The sequence below is a fragment of the Mustela lutreola genome, chromosome 1 (genome assembly GCF_030435805.1).
Source record: "Mustela lutreola isolate mMusLut2 chromosome 1, mMusLut2.pri, whole genome shotgun sequence".
NCBI classification, from domain to species: domain Eukaryota; kingdom Metazoa; phylum Chordata; class Mammalia; order Carnivora; family Mustelidae; genus Mustela; species Mustela lutreola.
In genome coordinates, this window is record NC_081290.1 from 139648689 (window position 1) to 139671885 (window position 23197).

At 32.4% G+C, this 23197-nt stretch overlaps 1 protein-coding gene across 5 annotated transcripts in view; it reads right to left on the reverse strand.

The window, feature by feature from the left end:
• NEK1 (NIMA related kinase 1) overlaps positions 1–23197 on the reverse strand; it is a 220781-nt gene that overhangs the window by 12712 nt on the left and 184872 nt on the right. For all 5 annotated transcript variants that reach the window (XM_059175038.1, XM_059175054.1, XM_059175046.1 and 2 more), the window contains 7 exons: positions 23042–23162; positions 15780–15868; positions 15438–15685; positions 11137–11288; positions 7197–7405; positions 6279–6409; positions 5895–6027 (listed from right to left, as the gene is read on the reverse strand). In XM_059175038.1, coding sequence (XP_059031021.1) covers positions 5895–6027; positions 6279–6409; positions 7197–7405; positions 11137–11288; positions 15438–15685; positions 15780–15868; positions 23042–23162 — 1083 coding nt within the window. The remainder of the gene's footprint in view (positions 1–5894; positions 6028–6278; positions 6410–7196; positions 7406–11136; positions 11289–15437; positions 15686–15779; positions 15869–23041; positions 23163–23197) is intronic.

Here is a 23197-nt window from a genome sequence, read left to right on the forward strand (position 1 = left end):
CTTCTTCTCCCCGCTCATCCTCTCTCTTGTTATCTCTCTCTCTCTCTCCAATTAAAAAAAAAAAAAAAAAAAAAAAAACTTTAAAAAAATAAAAAATAAAATAAAACAAAGACTGCAACAAGAGACAAAAAGCATTACATAATGATAAAGGGGTCAATCCAACAAGAGGATCTAACAATAGTAAACTTCTATGCACCCAAAACTGGAGCACCTTAAATACATAAAGCAAATATTAACGGACATAAAGAAACTGATGGTATTATAATAATAGTAGGGGACATTAACACTCCACTTACATCAATGGCTAGATCATCCAGGCAGGAAATCAAAAGGAAAGAGTATCTTTGAGGGCACATTAAACCAGAAGGACATCATAGATAAACAGAACATTCCATACCAAAACAACAGAATACATATTCTTTTCAAGTGCACATAAAACATTCTCCAGAATAGATCATGCTTGGCCACAAAACTAACCCTTAGTAAATTTAAGAAAAATGAAATCATACCATGGATTTTCTTCTGACCACAACAGTGTGAAACTAGAAATAAATCACAAGATAAAAATGGAAAAAAAAACAAACACATGGAGACTAAACACCATGATACTAAACAACCAATGGGTTAACGAAACAAAGAAGAAACCAAAAAATACATGGAAACAAATGAAAATGAAAGCACAATGCTTCAAAATCTCTGGGACACAGCAAAAGCAGTTCTAAGACGGAAATAAAGTGACAGAGGCCTATGTCAAGAAACAAGAAAAAGCTTAAATAAACAATCTAACCTTACACCTAAAGCAACCAAAAAAAGAACAAAGCCCAAGCTGAGTTAAAGGAAGGAATATAATAAATTCAGAGCAGGAAAAAATAAGACAGAGACTGAAAAAGCAATAGAAAAAAAAAATCAATGAAACCTAGAGCTGGTTCTTTCAAAAGATAAACAAAATTGATAAATCCTTAGCCAGACTCATCAAGAAAAAAGAGAAAGGACCCAAATTAATAAAATCAAATGAGAGAGAAGTAATAACTGACAACACAGAAATACAAAGGATTATAAGAGAATGCTATGAAAAATCACATGCTAACAAATTGGACAACTAGGAGAAAAGGATCTATTCCTAGAAACATACAATCTTCCAAAACTGAGTAAGGAAGAAATAGATAATCTGAACAGATTACTGGTAAATAAATTGAATTTATACTTAAAAAATAAAAGTCCAGGGCTGCCTGAGTGGCTCAGTCCTTAAGCATCTGCCTTTGGCTCAGGTCGTGATCTCATCATCCTGGGATCAAGCCCCGCATCTGGCTCCCTGCTCAGCGGTATGCCTGCTTCACCTTCTCCCACTCCCCCTGCTTGTGTTCCCTCTCTCGCTGTGTCTCTCTCTGTGAAATAAATGAATAAAATCTTAAAAAAAAAAAAAAAAAAAGCCCAGAACCAGCTAGAGTCACAGGCAAATTCTACCAAACATTTAAAGAATTAAATACCTATTCTCTTCAAACTATTCCAAAAACAGAAGAAGAAGGAAAGGTTCCAAATACATCCTGTGAGGCTAGCATTTCCCTCACACCAAAACTAGACAAAGATACCATAAAAAGAAAGAAAACTACAGGCCAATATCCCTAATGAACATGCAAAAATTCCCAGCCAACTGCATTCAACAATACATTCAAAGGATCATCTATCATGATATTCCAAGGATGCAAGGACAGTTCAATATTCACAAAACAATCAATGTGACATACTGCATTAACAAAATAAAGGATAAAAATCACATGATCATCAACAGATGCAGAAAAACCATTTTATAGAATTCAACATCCCTTCATGATAAAAACGCTCCACAAAATAGGTTTAGAAGGAACATACCTCAACACAATAAAGCTCCATAGCTAACATTGTACTCAATGGTGAAAAACTGAGAGCTTTTCCTTTAACATCAGGAACAAGACAAGTAATGCCCACTCTTTCCACTATTACTCAACAGAACAGGAAGTTCTAGCCACAACAATCAGATGATGAAAAGAAATAAGAGGCATCCAAATTGGTAAAAAAGTTAAACTGTCACTATTTGCAGATGATGTGATAGTATACAAAGAAAATCCTGAAGGCTCTACCAAAAAGTACTAAACAAAAAAAATAATTCAGTAAAGTCTCAGGATATAAAATTTATATCCAGAAATTGGTAGCATTTCTATACACTAATAATGGTGTAGAAGAAAGAGAATTGAAGAAAACTATCCCATTTACAACTGTACTAAAAAGAATAAAATACCTAGGAATAAACCAAAGTGGTGAGAGACCTGTTCTCTGAAAACTATAAAACACTGATGAAAGAAACTGAAGATGACACAAACAAATAGAAAGACAGTTCATGTTCATGAAGTAGAAGAATTAATATTGCCAAAATGTATTACCCAAAGCAATCTACAAATTCAATGTAATCCCTGACACAATACCAAGAGTATTTTTCACAAAACTAAAATACTCGTATTTGTATCAACTACAAAAGAACCCAAATAGCCAAAGCAATCTTAAGAAAAACAAAGCTGAAGGTATCATTATTCCAGATTTCAAGATATACTACAAACCTGTAGTAATCAAAAACTGTATGGTACTAGCATCAAAAGAGACCTATAAATCAATGGAAGAAAATAAAGAGCCCAGAAATAAACCTTTAATCATCTGGCCAATTAATCTATGACAATGGAGGCAAGAATATATAATGGAGAAAGACAGTCTCTTCAATAAATGCTGGTGGAAAAATTAGCTACATGTAGAAGAATGAAACTGGACAATGTCCTAACACTATACACAAAAATAAACTAAAGACCCTAATGTGAGACTGGAAACCATAAAAATCCTAGAAGAAAATAGGAATTTCTCTGACATCAGCCAGAGAAACATTCTTCTAGATATATCCCTTCAGGGAAGGGAAACAAAAGCAAAAGCAAACCATTGGGATTCCATCAAAATAGAAAGCTTCTGCACAGTAAAGGACACCATCAACAAAAGAAAAAGGCAACTTATTTAATGGGAGAGGATATTTGCTAATGATATATCTGGTAGGGGGTAAATACCCAAAATATACAAACAACTTATACAACCCCACACCAAAAAAACCAAAAACCCAAATAATGTGATTTAAGAATGGGCAGAGAATATAAATAGACATTTTTCCAAAGACATATAGATAGCTGACAAGCACATGATAAGATGTTCAATATCACTAATCATTGGAGAAATGCAAATCCATAAGTGAGAATGGCTAATATCAAAAAGACAAGAAATAACAAGTACTGGTGAGGATATAGAGAAAAAGGAACCCTCACACACTGCTGGTAAAAAGTAAACTGGCACAGCCATTGTGGAAAACAGTAATGGAAGCTCTTTAAACATTTACACACAATTTCACTACTGGGTATTTACCCAAAAAAAAAATGAAGACACAAATTCGAAAAGATATATGCATCCCTATGTTTATTGCAGCATTAACAATTGCCAAGATATGGAAGCAACCTAAGTGTTCATCAATATACGAATGGATATGATGTTGTATGCGTGTGGAATATACACAGCCATAAAAAAGGGATGAGAGTGGGTCCTTTGTGACAACATAAATGGAACTGGAGGTATTTTGCTAAGTAAACTAAGTCAGACTGAGAAAGAGGAATATCATATTCCACTCATGTGTAGAATCTAAAAATAAATAAAGAGAATAAAGAAACAAAAAGCAGAATCAGACTTACAAATACAGAAAACAAACTAATGGTTGCCAGAGACAAGGTTGAGAGGACAGGCAAAATGGGTGAAGAGGAGTTGGGGATACAGGCTACCAGTTATGTAATTACCAAATCATGGGAGGAAAAGGCAAAGTATAAGGAATATAATTAATGATGTAATAGTATTGTTTGGTGACAGATGGTAGCTATATTTGTGGTGAGCATAGCATAAAGTATAAATTTGTCAAGTCAGTATGCTATACACCTGAAACTAATATAAAATTGTGTGTCAACTTAAGTCAAATAAAAAAATTAAAAAGAAAAGAAAGGAGCTCCTTTAAGTTTCTTTTGCTAGGTTTTATAGCACTACCATACATATGAAAGATTATTCTGTTTTTGCCTATTTGTGATCATCTTAATTATTAAATGGGCTAAAGAAAATCACAATTAATAACATGTGCAGTACTAATTACTGGCGTATATTAAATCCATTACTTGTTGCTAATGACCCCAACATTTTCTTGATAGTTATTTTGTTAAGGTAAGAATACTAATGAAGATGCAGTGGTTTTTGAATCTATAAGGTAAAAGTACTCACTGTACCTGATGATATTCTGGTTTTGACTTAATAATAACTATTAGAGTTTTTAGAAGATTTTTACTTACATTTAACCAACTCAAGAAACATTTTTTTTTTTTTTTTTTTTTTTTTGGCTGAGCTTTATGGTCAATATAAATTAAGTATATAACCTAACTAAGTAAAGTTGCTCCTAAAATAAAAGACATTCTTGAATTTGATTTTAGGAAACCTGATTTTTCATGAGTCAATATATCAAATACTTTTATTGAAAGCCTGGCTCGAAATACCTGAACTGAGTATTAATGCTCCACTTGTATGAACACTAAATCCAGGTATTCACCATCTTGTGCCCAAAAGGCATCTACAGCTTCAAAACAGATCTTATTTGCAATTTCAGTACCCTCCAAGTTATCCAGAATACTACTATGAGACTGAACTTTATAAAATGTCTCCTTCATTCTGTCAGTTCTTTCACTTCACGAATCTTCAATGATTTCCTCTATGTATGTATTTTAAACACTTTACAGATCTAATCACAAAGACTAACTTTCTAATTTAAATTCCAGTTAGGTAACATACATGTAATATTAGTTTCAGGTGCACAATGCAGTGATTCAACATTTCCATACAATGAAGACTATTTTCAATAAGAAGCTTCCAATATTAACTCTAATATACATTAATTTTCACTGTTTTGTGACAAGTTATGGCTCTAGATTTCTTTCCATTTTTTACAATCCAAGCTTCTCTTGTCTAATTCCTACTGCACTGAAAAATATTTTAGAATATGCATTTTATACATAGTTCTACACTTTCATATACTTAGATCTCATCTTCCAAATTCAACATGTAAACAAAGACTACATCTTTTAATGTCCATAGTAATAAAGTACTAGGCTACAAAAGCACTTGATAAGTACTTTCAAAACAATTCATAGTATATTGAAATAGTGATCATCCTTTTATAGCAGTGGAAACGGAAACTTAAACCACTTAATGTCACATTACTAGCTTGTCACAGAGTCAGGACTATACCACTGGTCTGGTACCATGTTTAGTGCTCTTGACTAAATTTAAGGGGAAACACCATTTTTAACTTTAATAATTTTCAGTAAAGTTCTAATATTTTTAAAGTGATTCTATAGGTAAATATTTTCCAAATATAAGATGGTTTACTTCCAAATCATAAATGAATTCCATTTACTGTGAATGGAAGAGATTATATTTGGTATTACTTAGAAGAAATTGTACATATTGCTGAAGCATGTATGTTTAAAAGTTTACTTCTACATCATTGATAAGAAAGTATTCTAATTTCTAGAGCTGTCCAATAAGGAGTCATTAAAAAAAAAACTCATTCAAATGTTACTTATAAATTAAGTAAAATAAGAACTTAAAGGACTTAAGTCAATAAAAATGATAGAATCAGTTAATGTATATGACATGATTAATTTTATAATTGCTCATAAGTATTGGGATATGATTCCAATATAGATTTCACCAAAATGCAGGTGATAAAAAAGCTCAGCAATTTACATTTGTCATCCTGTTTTTTGCACATTTACTTAAGATACAAAGACAGGAAATCTTACCTTCTTGATAGGCTCCATCTGCCATGACTAAATGAAGAATCTTGGCATAAAGATGTTCATGTTCATTTCCTAAAATATCCTGAACTATTGTTGAACAAATCTCAATATTTTCATCTTCATCTTCATGAATAGCCTATACCAAATTTCCAAATATAAATATATGATTATTAACATTCTCTAGAGACTTTATTATTTATAATAAATCCAACGACCTATAAAAATCACTGATATTTTACTAGTAATTCAAAAAGAGCATATTTCAAAATTAATTTTTTTTTTTAAAAGTAGGCTTTACATCCAAGGTGGGGCTTGGACTCATGGCCTTCGAGATCACGAACTGGATGCCCCAAACTTAAAACGTTTTTTAATTGACATTTTACTTACTTTTATTTTCTCATAAACCTCAAAGAATTTTTCAAAGCCTATTTCCTGCTCCAGGTGAAGTCTCAGTTCCTCTAAATGGTTAAAGACACTATCGTATTCACATTCACTAGTAATTTCACCATCACTGTTATCTAAAAAACATAAATTAAAAGAAGATATTTTATGACTAAAAAGAATAAATAAAATCTTTAAAAAATAAAAAAAGAATGAATAAAATAATTCTTACCCTAACAGACTAAAATTCTTTTTGATGAGTGACGTCACTGAAAGACTACTTGTACTTACAATATATAAGGTTTTGTCATTACAATTATTGTCTTTTATGGAGGAAATCAATGTATATACAAATGTCTTAACAATACTGTTACTTTGGGAATCTTTTCTTTTATAGACATAAACAGTAAACCAAATTAAAAACATTCTAACAAAGTAAAAAATGAAAAAAGCATGCCCATATGTTCTGTGCTGCAGCAAACCAACCATAACTGTGTTTAAAAATTTGACATTAAACATGAGCTAAAACATGAAAAAGCATGCAGGAGGCAGATAACTTATGCTACCTATTATAAAACTTCAGTAAAACATTTATAAAGTATTATAAATGCTATATATGTTTTATGTCATGTACATGTTCAAGCACTTTATGTTATCTTTAGTACTAGAAAAATAAGTCAAGAAAGATAAGAAAACAATAAAAATGTTTCAAAAGCATTTCCAAAATTTGATGGGAAAGAAATGGAACAAATGTATATGGGCATTTGTGTGAAAAGAAAAAGAATGAATAAAAGTCAGAGACACAGAAGGATACTTCAGTTTTATTTATATTAGAGAACTTCCTATCAGGTACCAGAAAAATACTCTGATTGAAATATGTGTATACACTGAAAAAAAAAAAGCCCCACGATCATTACTATGTACCTGAGTGCCATGCTTCATTTAGGGCACTTTCACTGCTGGGATTGTCATCCTCATCTGCCAGATCTGTCCCATTTGCAGTCTGCTCTATGTCACTGTTCTTTAAGACTGATTCTTCCTCCTCACTGTATTCTTCACCAGGTTGTTCCCTAAGTAACTGTTCCATAGAGGCCTGAAGCTCTTGTAAATCTGTGTCAGTTTCTTCAAAAACACTGAAATTTTAAAAAGTTAAACTAAACATTACCAAAATGTCACCTTATTTTGAAATTTTACTTCAATATACATGTACTCCTTTCTGCTTAAAAGTACTAATAGTAGATAAAAAGAAATCTGAAAAAACCTACATAGTGGTTTTTAACAAAGTAAATGAAGATTAATACAATTATAAATATAGCACATGACACATTCTAAAATACATAAGCTGGAAGATGAACTTGTTTAAAATGATCCTGATCTGCTAAAAGAGATTAACGGAACTATCAATATTATACATTGCTTAAATTTTGAAAGACTGTTTCAGTATTTTTTTTTTAAAGATTTCATTTATTTATTTGACAGACAGAGATCACAAGTAGGCAGAGAGGCAGGCAGAGAGAGAGGAGGAAGCAGGCTCCCTGTTGAACAGACAACCCGATGCTGCGGGGCTGGATCCCAGGACCCTGGGATCATGACTGGAGCCGAAGGCAGAGGCTTTAACCCACTGGGGCTAGACTAAAGAGATTTTTTTACATGCTTTCTAAAAAAAATACTGAATATTCAAATATTTTTCTTCTATGTAATTTTGAACATTTAGTAAAATCTTCATGTAGATGTATAATAGTAGTATACTATATGAAAGGCTTTCCATATAAACACTCATTAGATATTTGAACTTTCAGAAATGGAAATACTTATGGAATTATATGTTCAGGTGAATAGTATGACCTAGTAAATAAAAGTCATCAGAAATCTTATCTTTCGATGCTTATTCTTGAAAACATTTCTAAAATACATAACAAATGGACTTTACTGAGTAATTAGAATATACTAACCATAATAATCTTCACTGGATTATCTTGTTTCCAAGGCACTGTTTAGGATATTAATTTTACTTTCAAGGGATTACAGATGCTGGAATTAATTAATTTATGTAAATACTACCCTTGATTTATATAGTACTTTAGTTTATTAAGCAGTTTTAGCCTATTACTAAAATTTTATCTACACATAACTCATAATTCATTTTAGAGATACGGACACAGAATTAAAGTGTTTAAATTATTTGCTCAAGGTTATACAGTCAATAAATAGCAAATAAAGATTGAAATCTAGGTCTTCTTATCACTTCTACAATACCCCAAGAATGTACTCATCAACTTTATTTATCTTAATTTGCCTCTTTCTACTAAAGTGGCATGCAAAGGGAAAAGTCTGTAGAATAAGAGTTCATTGAAATTTTAGATAAGTGAAGTCTTCTGAAAGAGATTATGTACGATGTTGAGGATTTCATCCACCAGAAAAGCGATGCTGAATAGAACATAAAAGTTGATTAAAGCCTTCAAGTTTAGATTCCAGTCAAACAAGTATTTACTGAAAACTAATATAGAAATGGTATTATACAAGATCTTAAATAAAACTTCCATTAATGGAAAAGAAAATACTCTTTTAAAGTAGAAATATCTCTATTTAGTATTTATGTGTACAAACTTCTACACTCCGACTTTGTAGCAGGTATAGAAAAGCAAAGCATCTAATTAGAATGAGAGAATATGTCTAATCTTATGGATCACCCTATTAGTAACATTGAACTTTATATTTAATTACATAATATGCACATCTGCTATGTACCATTACAACAATGACAAATAATCTGTTGACAAAATCTTACTATGGCCAACCCAGCAGAATTAGTGCCCAGCACAGATGGTATTAAAGTAAATGGGGCTGCCAAGTCTGCCATTATAAGAAAAGTATAAGACTAACATCTTTTTTAAAAGATCCATTTTAGGGGCGCCTGGGTGGCTCAGTGGGTTAAAGCCTCTGCCTTCAGCTCAGGTCATGATCCCAGGGTCCTGGGATCGAGCCCCACGTCGGGCTCTCTGCTCTGCAGGGAGCCTGCTTCCTCCTCTCTCTCTGCCTGCCTCTCTGCCTACTTGTGATTTCTCTCTCTCTCTGTCAAATAAATAAAATCTTAAAAAAAAAAAAAAAGATCCATTTTAAAATCTGGCCTTGAATTCACATTTTAGAAGATTTTTTTTTTTTTTTTTTTTTTATTTTTTTTTTTTAAAGATTTTATTTATTTATTAATTTGACAGAGAGAAATCACAAGTAGATGGAGAGGCAGCCAGAGAGAGAGAGAGGGAAGCAGGCTCTCTGCCGAGCAGAGAGCCCGATGCGGGACTCGATCCCAGGACTCCGAGATCATGACCCGAGCCGAAGGCAGCGGCCCAACCCACTGAGCCACCCAGGCGCCCACATTTTAGAAGATTTTATTGTAGGACCTTGAGTGAAGTTTGGACACCCCGCCCCCCCCCCAAAAAAAAGAAAGAAAAGAAAAAGAAAAAAATCCCAAGGAAAATTTTGTGGTATGGACTAATTTACTTTAAAAAATAACTCGGTTTTTAAAATTTTAAGTTAATATTAAAAGCTTCTAAACTTCAATTTTAAAATAAAATTCTGCCATCAACTAGTAATTAAAAGAACACAAGCCACAAACAAATTGCTGTGCAGTCAGATAAAAACTGATGACTTTATAAACACCTAGAGGAAAAACTGTACCTAGCACTCTGTCAACCACAAAGGTGCTGATATGTTGTCATGTTCCCCAAGAGGCTCAATAAAAACACATGAAGTGCTGATGACTACCCCTAAGCAGAAGAAAACAAGGATAAAAGGGTAACTTCCTGTAAAATCTGAGGACACTAGCAAAAATATAAAGAACAGTATGAGACATGAAAAAAAGGGTGAAAAAACCTTTAATAGAAACAGTTTGGTTAAAAATTTAAGAAACAAGAGGCACGACTTAAGAAAAACAAACAAACATAATACCAGAAAATAGTGCTAGATACAGTGGCTCTGGCTCAACTATTGCAGGGGGGCAGGAAATCAAGAGACTGACAGTTTTTTTCTATTAAAAGATGTAAAATATAGAAACTTAAGCTCAAAAATATCAGAAAATAAATCATAAAAGTCCCAATATTTTATGCCATATTTTCCTGGTGATCTGGATACACTATACCTTCTCGAACACTTTATTTTCCCCCCATATTGGGTAACATTTGTCTGAGGGGGTGAGAGGGCTTACTTGTCCTGTCCAAGGGGCTATCACTTCCTATAGTTCTCAGAAGGGTTGGTTAAATTTGCCTCGTAGATTCTAAATTCCCCATGAATCATGAAGAAAGGAATTTTGCGAAAGCAATTAAATTACATGCAGAACACACATGTGCCCACACACATGCAAACAAAACAACTAAACTACCTGCTAAGTTCCCACTGTCATGGTTTCGAAATCATATATAGCAGGAGAGAGATGTAGAGGCTTTCTGGTCTTTTCCCTGGGGAACTGTAGAATAGTTCATATCTCACAATTTTCCATTGCAATTCCTGTATCATGTGGTGTTAAACTGTTAAACAGTCATTATTCTGCTAATATTCCTTCATTTAAACAATATTTATTAAACATGTACCATGGACAAGTCAATGTGCTAGATGCTCAGTGCTGAATATGACAGAAAGCACACTCATATTCCCCAAGTGAGGGTCAGTCATTATATTACTTAGAGGCTAATATACATATCAAAACTTGTATGACTGTACTTTAAATATGTTGTAAAAAGATAAAGGAGTGGTGAATTAACAGCTACAGATAATTTTTTAAAATTGTTTAGGTGAGTTACATCTCCAAAGTTCACATAAACTCAGAAATTCTGTTAGTGCTAGTATTTATTAATGACATCATGCTCACATGTCTTCAGAATCAGAAGGTCCTTCTTTAATATGCTCATCTTCAATTTCACCTATTTCAAGATTGTCTTGACATACATCTCCTACAGTGGGAACATCCATCAATGTTCTGAACAATTTTGAGAGATCTGGAAGTGAACATGTCCTCAACATCTAAAAAAGTCAACAGACTTCTTAGTAGGAGTAAGATTATTAGAAAATGAAAATGAAATTAAAAAATTAGAAAGTTAGAGCTAATACTAATTTTTTATCTTATATCATATATTTAGAGTTAGAAGTTTCAGAAGTGACTCATCTAAGATTAGAACTTAATTTTCTTGAATTTTAGCTCTGTAATTTTTCAGTGAGGAAAACTAAACAAGTGAGTTATGCTTAGGTTTCAAAATTCAAGGTATAGGGATTCACTTTATTCACCATTTAAAGGCAAGGAGAGGTGTTTAGTCAGAGTATACCCAGGGAATGGAATTAGAAATCTGTCAGAAATTGGCAGTGCCAGAAACTGCCAATTTGCTCCTTCTCACTCAAGACCCATACTGTCCCTCTTTCCTTGTATCTCTTTCTCTCACTGGCCAATTTTCCCCATATATTTTTCCCAAATCCTGAACTGAGTTTGTCTGAAGATTTGCAAAGCATATCACATATAATTGGTGGCCCTTTGTATCATTCATCCTAGGAGCTGCTGGGTAGCCAACAACAGTTAAATAAAAAAACTTCATATTAGTGAAAAAAAAAAAAAAAAGTCTAACATCACTTCCGTAAACAATGGACTGTAATTGCAGCCTTTCCCAAAAGAGGGTAAGGGTGGAAAGACAGGCACTTTGATGTTTGTATGGAGAATCATTTATAGCAGCAGGTAAAAAGGAACTGACTTGAGAAAAAAAACAATGTACAGTTGAGGTGTCTAAAATTTGAATTTGTTTGGGAAAGACCAGGGATAGAAGAAAGTGCCCCTGTCCACCAACCTATCAGCAATTAGAATGTGATAGATAGGCAGGATGATCAAACAAATGTCTATATACATAAGTCTCAGAATTTGGTTAATAAACCTAAAGGAACCTGTTGAGATTTGAAATGTAACTCCTAAGGCCCTGGTAAGAATCCTATACCAGATTGGAGACTGTGAAGAAAACATAATGTTTAGCATATTAATGAAAATTTATATACTTTGCCAAATTAATTGGTACAATCTGTTTTTGAAAATAAAGGAGGACAGATTTCCAATATTTGAACATAATTTACATATTATAGCACAAGAAAAAGATGGTTATGAACTACAAGATGGGTAGATAGGTTGCTTGTTAAAACACTTAATGATGGTACTGAAAGTATATCTTTTACTGAATCTCCCACTGTCAGCAGAATTTATGCTTGACTTGTTTATTATTTGAATCATGTATATTATAAACCAATAGTGTGCAAAATACGCATATGGTAACAGTTTCTCCAGATAAATGCTAATCAATAAAAATATAGAGCATATATGCATTATACACTTAAATTCAAGAGGACTCTATATAAAAGATGCAACCTTTGTTAGGCTGAGATAAATTTTCATCCTGGCTAAAAAGAAATCTCAATTTTAGTTTATTCATTTCACTAATTATAATAGCTTTCCTAACCTAAGGTAAAATAACACAGTAGAAAGAAATTTCAAGAGGTATGGAATTTGGCAATTTTCCTCTAGGCATGGAAATGGGTATATGCACCCATCAGTCCAACAGCTATCTGTCCTATATTCAAAATGTTTCATGTGCAGTATTCTTTGGTAAGTATTTTAGGTGTTTTTGTTTTGGGTTAAGTTCTACTTTTTCTAAAAATGAAGAGAACCACACGTTGGTAGACAAAGGCTATTTCTGTTATTCCTGATAATGTTTAAAGCAAAAACAATAACAATTTATTGTGGTGTGTGTAACATGTGGATATAAAATATAAGAGAACAATGCCAAAACTATAGACAAGAGGGTGGAAATTCACTGTGAAAAGGTTCTTATGTCATATGTGAAGTGATATGATATTATTTGAAGACTGTAAAAAGCTAAAATTGCATCTTGAGAGCTAAAATTTACAACTAAGTTTTTGAAAATATCTATACTGGCAAATAATAGAGATAAAACAAAATGTTAAAAATACTCAATCCAAAAGAAGGGAGAATAAAAGTAAAATAAGAATAGAAAAAGTGATGAGACAAATAGAAAACAAATAACAAAATGGTAGGTTTAAATTTAATCATACCAATAATATATCGAAAATTACATGAAAAGTAAATGGCCAAAAAAAAAAGTAAATGGCCTAATCACTTTAAATAAAAGAGGTTGTCAGACTGACTAAAAAGCAAGACCTGACAATGTGACAGCTACAAAAAAAAAATCTACTTTACATGAAAGTCAGTGCAATTACAAGTTAATGTTTGTGTGTGTGTGTGTGTGTGTGTGTGTGTGTGTAAAATAATGTAAAATAATGTGTATGTATCCTTAACAAATAATAATCATCAGAAAGCTAGAATGGCTATATTACAACCAGAAAAAATAGATTTTAGAACAGGTGATATGACCAAGAATAAGGAGAGTCATTTCATAATGATAAAGAAAGCAATTATCAAGAAGATATAAAGATTATTAATTTGTATTCAATTGACTAGAAATTTCAATACTCCTTTTCCAGTAACTGATAAGCAGAGAGATAATTAGTAAGACACAGAAGATGAACACTATCAAACAAAAAGTGACCTTTCATAATAATAAACCTATCAATTCATCCAGAAGGTATAGTAATACTAAATTTTTATTCACTCAGTAACAAAGTTTCAAAATACACGGAACAAAATTTGACACAAATGAAAAGATAGATAATTAGTTTTTTCTCAAAAAATAATATAACTAGATAGATAAAAAAGTAGTAAAGATAAAGAAGACTTGAATAGCACTATCAACCAATTTGACTTAATCCTTGACATTTACAGGATATTTTACATGATGGTCACATATTCTCAAATTCTGAAGATCATAAATTTGTTTTCACAGTTCATTATCTTTGAAAACTTGACTGCTATTAGACAAGTGGGAGAATTTAGCAATCTCTACATTTAAAATAAGCATAAGAAAACACTCCAAAAAATAAAACAGATCCAATTTGAAAATTAAATTGAAAATCAAAATGACATATTTAAAAAGGATAAAAGAATTCAGGTAATTCATTCCCATTTAGGCTTACATACATGAAAAATGTTCAACCTCACTGGTAAACATAGAAACACAATTTTTTAAAAAAAATATAATTACTCACTCACTAAATATAAAATTTTTAATTGAATGATAACTGTTGGTGCTTTTTAGAATACAGACTCTTACATACTACTGAGGCATTATAAGCTATTTCTTAAAGGCAAATCAGGCAATATCCAATATAACTTTTGAACTCCACTTACAGAAATTTACTTTATGAAAATAATTGTGGCTATTGTCAAAGATACAGGTGTAGGTGGTTACTATAACAAAAACTGAAAGCTAAAGGCCCAACAATAAAAACAGATTAGTTAAAAAAATTATATATAGCATAGCAGCTTAATGGAATTTGTGATTCTAGATAATATGAGATTATTTGATGATATGACAAAATGCTATTTTGGTAATAATTTATAATATTAACATTTGTAATAATTTTATAGTACATATTAACAGAAAAGCAGGTTATAAAAATATGCATAATATTCTATTTTAACAAAAAGTTTTATATATGTAATACTTACATATATAAAATCTAACAAAATAAGTGATTTTTTTATATTTTAAAATTTTCTATAGAGATAATATTGTAATTTCTTAATAAAAAATTGGTTACATATTTTCAAAAATACCAAGTGAAAAAAGACGTTTGAAAATTTTTTGCCAGAACGTGCATATGAATATCTATTACCCTTTCTATATCAAATTAGGCAAACACATTTCTGTCTCCTTAACATATATTGCTTAAGTTTAGTCTTATATGAAAAACTGAAGTTGGATTGAGTAGTGAGGAAGGGAAATGGTGTAAGAGGGATTTTACTTAAATAAAAGTAGACCCTATAAAAAGAATCCTGAACAAGGAGCCAATGAAATAGTTTTTATCCTAATGGTACTCTCAGTGTACTCAATTTTACTCTCAATGGCAACTTCTTTTCAGAATCCCAGAGAAGATGGAAGTTTTTTCTTTTTGTTTATGTGTGTGTGTAAGAGTTTAAAACTCAGTATTATGGCTTATTAAAGAAAAACAATAAATAAGAAATGTTACTAAAACAGATATTTTCCATTGGAGGTGTATACTTGCCTTTGGGTTGTTTGCATCAAATAGACCAGTTGAAAGTCCAATCAGCAAGGAACTCTGGTTTTTATTTTTTGGTGGTGAATCAGAGCGAGAGCGAAGCGGAAAGGATTCTTCTGGTGAACACAGAACTGACTGAATTTGAGAGACTACGTTCAAGTGTTTTGAAAGAACCACTCTATGGAAAAATGGCTCTGGTTGCACAGGTTTATCTATATCACATTTAGGGTGCTGAGAATCACTTATTTCAGGTCCTGTGATATAAAGGAAAGATTTTGTGATAAGTCTATACAGTACTTAAGCTCTATGTGATACTGAAAAAAGCACAGTATTTAACATGAGGCTTACTTATATCGACTTCACTAAGGTGGTCCACATTCCTTGGGATTTCATCTTCAGAAACTTCATTTTGCTGAGCAGTGATCCTATCTTCCATCCTGCACAGAAGGATACATCAGTAGAAATGCAATTTACTAGAAATAAAAGCACTCCCAAATTAAAAAAAAAAAAGGAGTACAAGTTCACTAGCATGCTGTGGTCCCTCTTCCAAATATTTTCCTCATTTATGTATGTGGATATATATATATTTTTTTCTCTCTCATAAGTACATTGTATTTTTTACCCTGTTAAAACCTTCAATCATAATCCCTAATCAGTCACAAAAACCAGACTCACCGTTTCTTATAACTATGGTTCCCAAAATGTGTTCCCTAGACATTAGGAACACACAGAAACTTGTTCAAAATGCAAATTGCTCAGGGCCTACCCCAGACCTATCAATCGAAGCTTTGGGGGATAAAGTCCAGCAATTTATTTTAATAAATATCAAAGTAATTCTAATCTTTGCTAATATTTGAGAACCACTACTTTAAGCAATCAAAATGCCCCTTAACAGCAGAAAATATAAAACTGTACCATACTAATACTATAAAATATTATGCAGCTGTTAAGAAAATGAAACAGAAATCTATGTGAAATACTGTGGAATGACAGTCTATAAATAAATTAAATGTAAATAAATATATCTAATATATATAAGTAAAATAATATACTTAAGTAAACAAAGTAGAAACATAAATATTTATATATTTATTTAATATATATTACAACTTATTTATAATATAAATAATATATTTTATAAGTAAAAGAAATAAAATAAATTAATAAAATAAATTGATAAATTTATAAATAAAATATTTTATTAAGTAAGCAAAGTAATCTACAGATCGATTTGCATTAAATAATGTTAGGTTTCAAAAAATGGTATGTAGGGGCGCCTGGGTGGCTCAGTGGGTTAAAGCCTCTGCCTTTGGCTTGGGTCATGATCCCAGGGCCCTGGGATCAAGCCCCGCATCGCGCTCTCTGCTCAGCAGGGAGCCTGCTTTGTCCTCTCTCTCTCTGCCTACTTGTGATCTCTGGCTGTCAAATAAATAAATAAAATCTTTTTAAAAAAATAGTATGTAGCACAGTATAAAATATAGAATGATATGCACCAAAAAGTTTTAACACTAAAAGAAAGTGAATTAATTGAGGAAAAAAGGTAAAGAAGAACTGACAGGTTTTATCTCAATAAAGCTGGAATTAAATTCATGTATTATATATATTTTTTTAACAAAAATTTAAAGACTGGAAGAATACAGTCCAAAGGTTTCAAACAAACACAGAAAAAGATGCTCATCATCACTAATCAAATTATTTGCATTTGATTTGAAATGCACATCAAAACCAAGTAAGATATCATCTCATATCTGTTAGAATGCTATCACTAAAAAGACAAGAGGTAAGTGTTGATGAGACTGTGAAAAAAAGGGAATCCTTGGGAGGCCTGGGTGGTTCAGTTGGCTGAGTGTCTGTCTGCCTTTCACTCAGGTCATGATACCAGGGTCCTGGAATGGAGCCCAACATTGGGCTCCTTGCTCAGCAGGGAGTCTGCTTCTCCTTCTCCCTGATACTCTCCCTGCTTGTGCTCTCTCTCTTTCCCAGACAAATAAATAAATCTTAAAAAGAGAGAGAAAAAAAAAAAGAATCCTTATGCATTGCTGGTGAGGATGTAAATGGTGTGGCTACTACAAAAAACAGTACAGTTTCCTCTAGAAATTAAAAATAGAAATACCATACAATCCAGTAATTCCATTACTGGGTATTTATCCAGAGAAAACATTAATTTGAAAAGATCTCTGTATCCCTATGTTTATTACAGCATTATTAACAATAGCCAAGATTTGAAAGCAACCCAAGTGTCCACTGACAGATGAATACACACACACACACACACGGAATATTATATAGCCATAACAAGGAATGAGATCTGGCCATCTGCAACAACACAAGTGGACACAGAGGGTATCATGCTCAGAGAAATAAGTCAAAGAGAGAAATATAAGAACCATGTGATTTCACATATTATATGTGGGATCTAAAAACCAAATGAACAAACAAATGAAGCAAACAAAAGCAGAAACAGAGACATTAATACAGAGAAATAACTGGTAGTTACCAGAAGGAAGGGGGAGTGAGAAGATGGGCATAGGGGTAGGGGTTAGTTAGTAAGAGGTCCGTGGTTTCAGTTATGGAATGAGTAAGTCATGAGGATAAAGGGAACACAGACATAGGGAATATAGTCAAGGGTATTGTAACAGTGTTGTATGGTGATAAATGATAGCTACACTGGTGATAACACAGTATAAAGTACAGAGCTGTCAGAAACTAGTGTAACATTTTGTGTCAACTATATTGCAATAAAAACAACAACAAAAAAACAAACAACAACAGTACCAGTAACTTATCTCTGCAAGTTTGGCTTATAAGCAGTTTTTGTTTTCCTAATTCTTTTTAATGCTTCTCAAATTTAAATAATTTTTTACTTTTTCAGGTTTAAATTTTGAAAATTTTTCTATTTTTGATTTTCAAAGTTTTCATTTCTAATCATACAAGTAACACTTTTCTTCACTGAAAATGTAATGTTCCTTGCTTCCTCAGAAAGTTGAACACAGAATTACCAGATGCTGCAGCAATTCTACTCCCAGCTATACACTCAAAAGAATATGGGTCTGCAAATAAAAGCTTGTACACAAATATTCATACAAACATTTTCAACAGCCAAAAGGTAGAAACAATCCTGGAAATGACCCACTGTCATATGCTGAATGCCCATCAACTCTTAGTTGCCCACCCTGCCATCAGCTTGGTATATATCTTCCCATATTTTTCCTTGAATTTTAGAGAAATTGTGTTATTTTAACATATAGAAATGCCTTTTTATTCAGTACTATCATATTAATCATTTGATAATTGGGGCATATTTCCATACTGATACATGAAGCTACATTTTATTCTTTAAAGTGCTATCTACTGTCCACAGTGCAGTATACAGAAACTTCTTTATTTTTAGCAGCTTCCTTATTAATGATTACACTCTTTCAAATTATTTGTTATGATTCTCCTACAATAAACATTCTTGCATATGCCTCTTTGTGCTCATTGTAAGTAATCTTAGAGTAGATACCAAAAAATAAAAGATGTATTATTACAGGATATATATTATTATTATTTTTAAAAAGATTTTATTTCTTTATTTGACAGAGCAAGAGGGACCACACGCAGGAGGAGTGTGAGAGGGAGAATCAGGAAGGAAGAAGCTCCTCAGCAGGGAGCCCCATGTGGAGCTCATCCCCAGGAGGACCGGGGGATCATGACCTGAGCCAAAGGCAGACACTTAACCACTTGACCTTCTCAGCACCCAGGAGCCCTAGATATGCACATTTTAAAGTAACAAAATCGGCAAATGGATTTCAAAACTGGCTCTCCCAATTCTTATGTGTGCTTGCAATGTATCAACGGGCCCTAGGGCCCAACCTCACACCAGTATTTGATGTTATTATTTGCCTTCCTCCTGGCTTCCTGTTATTTTTGTGAAGAAACTTTCACTAGGAAAACATCTGGACTCTTGGCCCACCTCTTATTTACTCCTCTTCTTTGAGGAAGAACAAGTATCTGACATTCATGCATTCATAGTTCTCCCCTGAGTAAAGTTAGTCAAAGAACTTAGGAATTTGATGTCTTTTTTCTCACTGTATTGTATTTACTAGCCATATATGTGTTTTCCTCCCTTGTAAACAGCTATATTCATATTTTTCCCCATTTTTCTCTTGGGCTTTGATCTTTTATTTCTTAATTTGCCAAGTTCTTTATGAATTGTGGATATTAATTACTAGGGTGCATCCTTTCTATTTGTTGACCTTTACGTCTTTAATAAATCAGATATTGTTTTGTTGAATGGCTTTAGAAATGGAACTTTTATTTTCAAATTGTGTTTAAGTGCTAGATATGCTATGTAGTATAGAGAAACACAATATTTTTAGCTATTTCCTTATTAGTGATTATTTAGACTATTTCAAATTATTTGCTGTAAGCATTTTTTATAACAAGCATTTTGGCATTTTTTGTGTGTACTCATGTCCAAGTCCAGCCCGCTTCCTATTTTTATAGATAAAGTTGTATCAAAACAGTCACACTTATTTGTCTATGTAACACCAATGGCTGCTTCTGCACTACTCAGGCAGAGTTGAGTAGCTGTATCACAAACCAAATAGTCTACCCGACACTGAAATTTTTACTACTTGGCTCTTACAGAAAAGGATTGATGGTCCCTGTTACAGACAATGGCAATGGAAGAAACTTCCAATTATTTTTTATAAAGGAACCATAATGATGACAAAATCCAACAATAATTTCCCACAACCAAAAGGAACTGCAAATGACTCTTGCAAGTATCAATATAAAAATTCTAAAATATGTAATTACCTTAAAATAGTATGTCATGAATAAAAAGAAACTACTTAAGGTATGCAGGATGGTTTATGTTAAGTAATCCATTAATGTAATTAATTATACAGTTGACCCTTGAACAGTGTGGAGGGATGGGGTGCTGGCTGAATCCCTTATGCAGTCAAAAATGTGTGTGTAAATTTTGACTCCCCCAAAACTTAACTACTAATAGACTACTGTTGACCACAGCCTTCATGATAACACAGTTGATAAACATTTATTTTGCATGTTATATGTATTATATGCTGTATTCTTCTTCTTTTTTTTTTTTTTTAGAGATTTTATTCATTTATTTGGCACAGAGAGAGAGAGCCTGACACGGGGCCCAATCCCAGGACCCTGAGATCATGACCTGAGCCAAGGGCAGCAGCTTTAACCCACTAAGCCACCCAGGTGCCCCCGTCTACTGTAGTCTTAAAATCCCGAACTTTTATTTTTGTCCGTATTCCAAGCTACACAGTTCCCCTGCCAGTTTTTTTTTTCCCCAAATTGCCACAAACCTCCAAAAAATTTTCCAATATATTTATTGGAAAAAAAAATCCATGTGTAGAACGAGCTGCCATGCAGCTCAAAACTGTGTCATTCAAAAGTTAGCTATACTAATAAAGAAAGGAAAACATATATATAAGCAGTTCCATAGAGAATAAAAACTATTTGGCAAAATTCATTCCTAACTTAAAAAAAAATCAAAGTATCAATAGAAACTATCTTAGTTAAAAGGTATAGTCATGCCTAATGATGGTTAAGAAGAGAAGCATCTTCACTAAAGTCAAGAACAACACAAAGGTACTCCCTATTTCCAATATTTGACATTGTATAAAAGAAACTAATGAAGGCAATTACAGAGAAAAAAAATCAGTGTTAAAAAAATTGGAAAGACATAAAATCAGCACTGTTTTCATATGATATAATTGTATATCTGAAAAAAGCAAAGGATTCAACTGAAAATCTATCCTGAACAATAGTAGGTATCAATAAGATAGTGCAGTACAAAATCTATATAAAGAAATCTAAGCTTTCATACACACAACCTTCTAGTTATAAGATCTCATGGAAGAGGGACCATTTATAACACCAAACAAAAGAATATTTCTATGAATAGGGCTTACCAATAAAAGTGTAAAGCCTAGATGAAGGAAACTATAAAAATACTCAAAACTTACTCAAAAGAAAGGCCTATCAGGTTCTTCATGGACAGGAAGAAAACATCATGCTGATTTTCCCTATGTTAATCTATGAATTTAATATCTCAATAAAATACCAATTGATTTTTTTCCTGGGGAAGTTAGGCAAAATTTAGTAAATTCTAAATTCAAAGGAAATATTACACAAGCAAAAGTAGCCAAGAAAACTGAAAAAGAACAAAATTAAGAAAATTCAGTATGTATTAAAAGTGGCATTTTTTAATGTATGCAGGAAAGATGAACTTTTTAATAAACACAAGTAGGAAACAGGATAGCCATCTGAAGAAAAACTAAACCCCTACTCCAGAATAAATTCCAAATAGATTAAAGATTTAAATGTAAAAAGTACCCACATTGAAAGTACTAGAAAAAAGATTGAAAAATTCTTTGAGAATCTTAGAAAGAACCAAATATCTCTGAATGATTATTAAAATCCAGGTAAATATGACAATTAAAAAAAAACTTCTGCATGTCAAGTATCTCTAATATTTAAAAAGTTCTTACTAATTTTTAAAATGGATCAAATATATACATACAGAGAACTCACATAAGAAATACACATGAAACTTAAACATTTTGAAAAAAATGTGCTCACTTTACCAATAATAAGAGATGGATAAAGTAAGAACCCAAACCAAGATACTATTTTTTAACCAATCAGAGTGGCAAAAATAAAAAACTTTGACATAAGTTTGGCAGGGCTGGGGGAAATTAGATATTTCATACATTATTTCTGAGAATTTAAATTAGTACAAACCCTGTAAAGAACAGTAACTGAATTACAAATGCAATTTATAAGAATGCAATTGACAAAGGAAGTTAACGTCTATGCATTTAAGCATTTATCCTACAGATATATGTATATACATGCAAAATAATCTTATGTAAAAGGTTGTTATTCATTGAAACATCATTTGAAATATCAATTAATGTAGGATATCAATTAATGTAAAAGACTTGCTGAGTTGTGGTGTATCCATACAGTAGAATACTAAGTAGCCATAAAATAAGAAAAAAAAAAATACAAAAAAATTCCTGGGTTACTGACTAAAAATAAAAAGGTGAAAATACCATATGTGTTATACTAATAACTTCATTTAAAAGGGAAGGAGACGGGGCGCCTGGGTGGCTCAGTGGGTTAAGCCGCTGCCTTCGGCTCAGGTCATGATCTCAGGGTCCTGGGATCGAGTCCCACATCGGGCTCTCTGCTCAGCAGGGCGCCTGCTTCCTCCTCTCTCTCTCTGCCTGCCTCTCCATCTACTTGTGATCTCTGTCTGTCAAATAAATAAATAAAATCTTTTAAAAAAAAAAGGGGAAGGAGACATTTTTGCTTTGTGTACATTAAAAATATCTGGAAGGAGAAGAAAATGGGAATCTGCTGAATGAGGACAGAGTTGGGAAAGACATGTTTTACTCTATATCTTTACATACTTGATTTCTGAACCACATGAATGTAATATCTTTCCAAAAATTAAATTATTTTATAAGGCATTATAATAATAGGATATAGTACACTATTAGGTTATTACAGTATTTTTTAAAAAAGAATTACAAAAAGGGAGGCAGGTTTTGAAATGAAAGGAAAAAGAGGTAACATACTCAGTTTCCTTCGTTTCTTTTATCTCACTAATCCACACATCAATAATCGTGCATGGCAAGCTACCATCTTTATTTGCTCCACCTGGCTCTTGTAGAACTTCTGTTTCTAAGCTATCAGCTTCTGAAAATCAAGAACATAACAATAAACATGTCAGC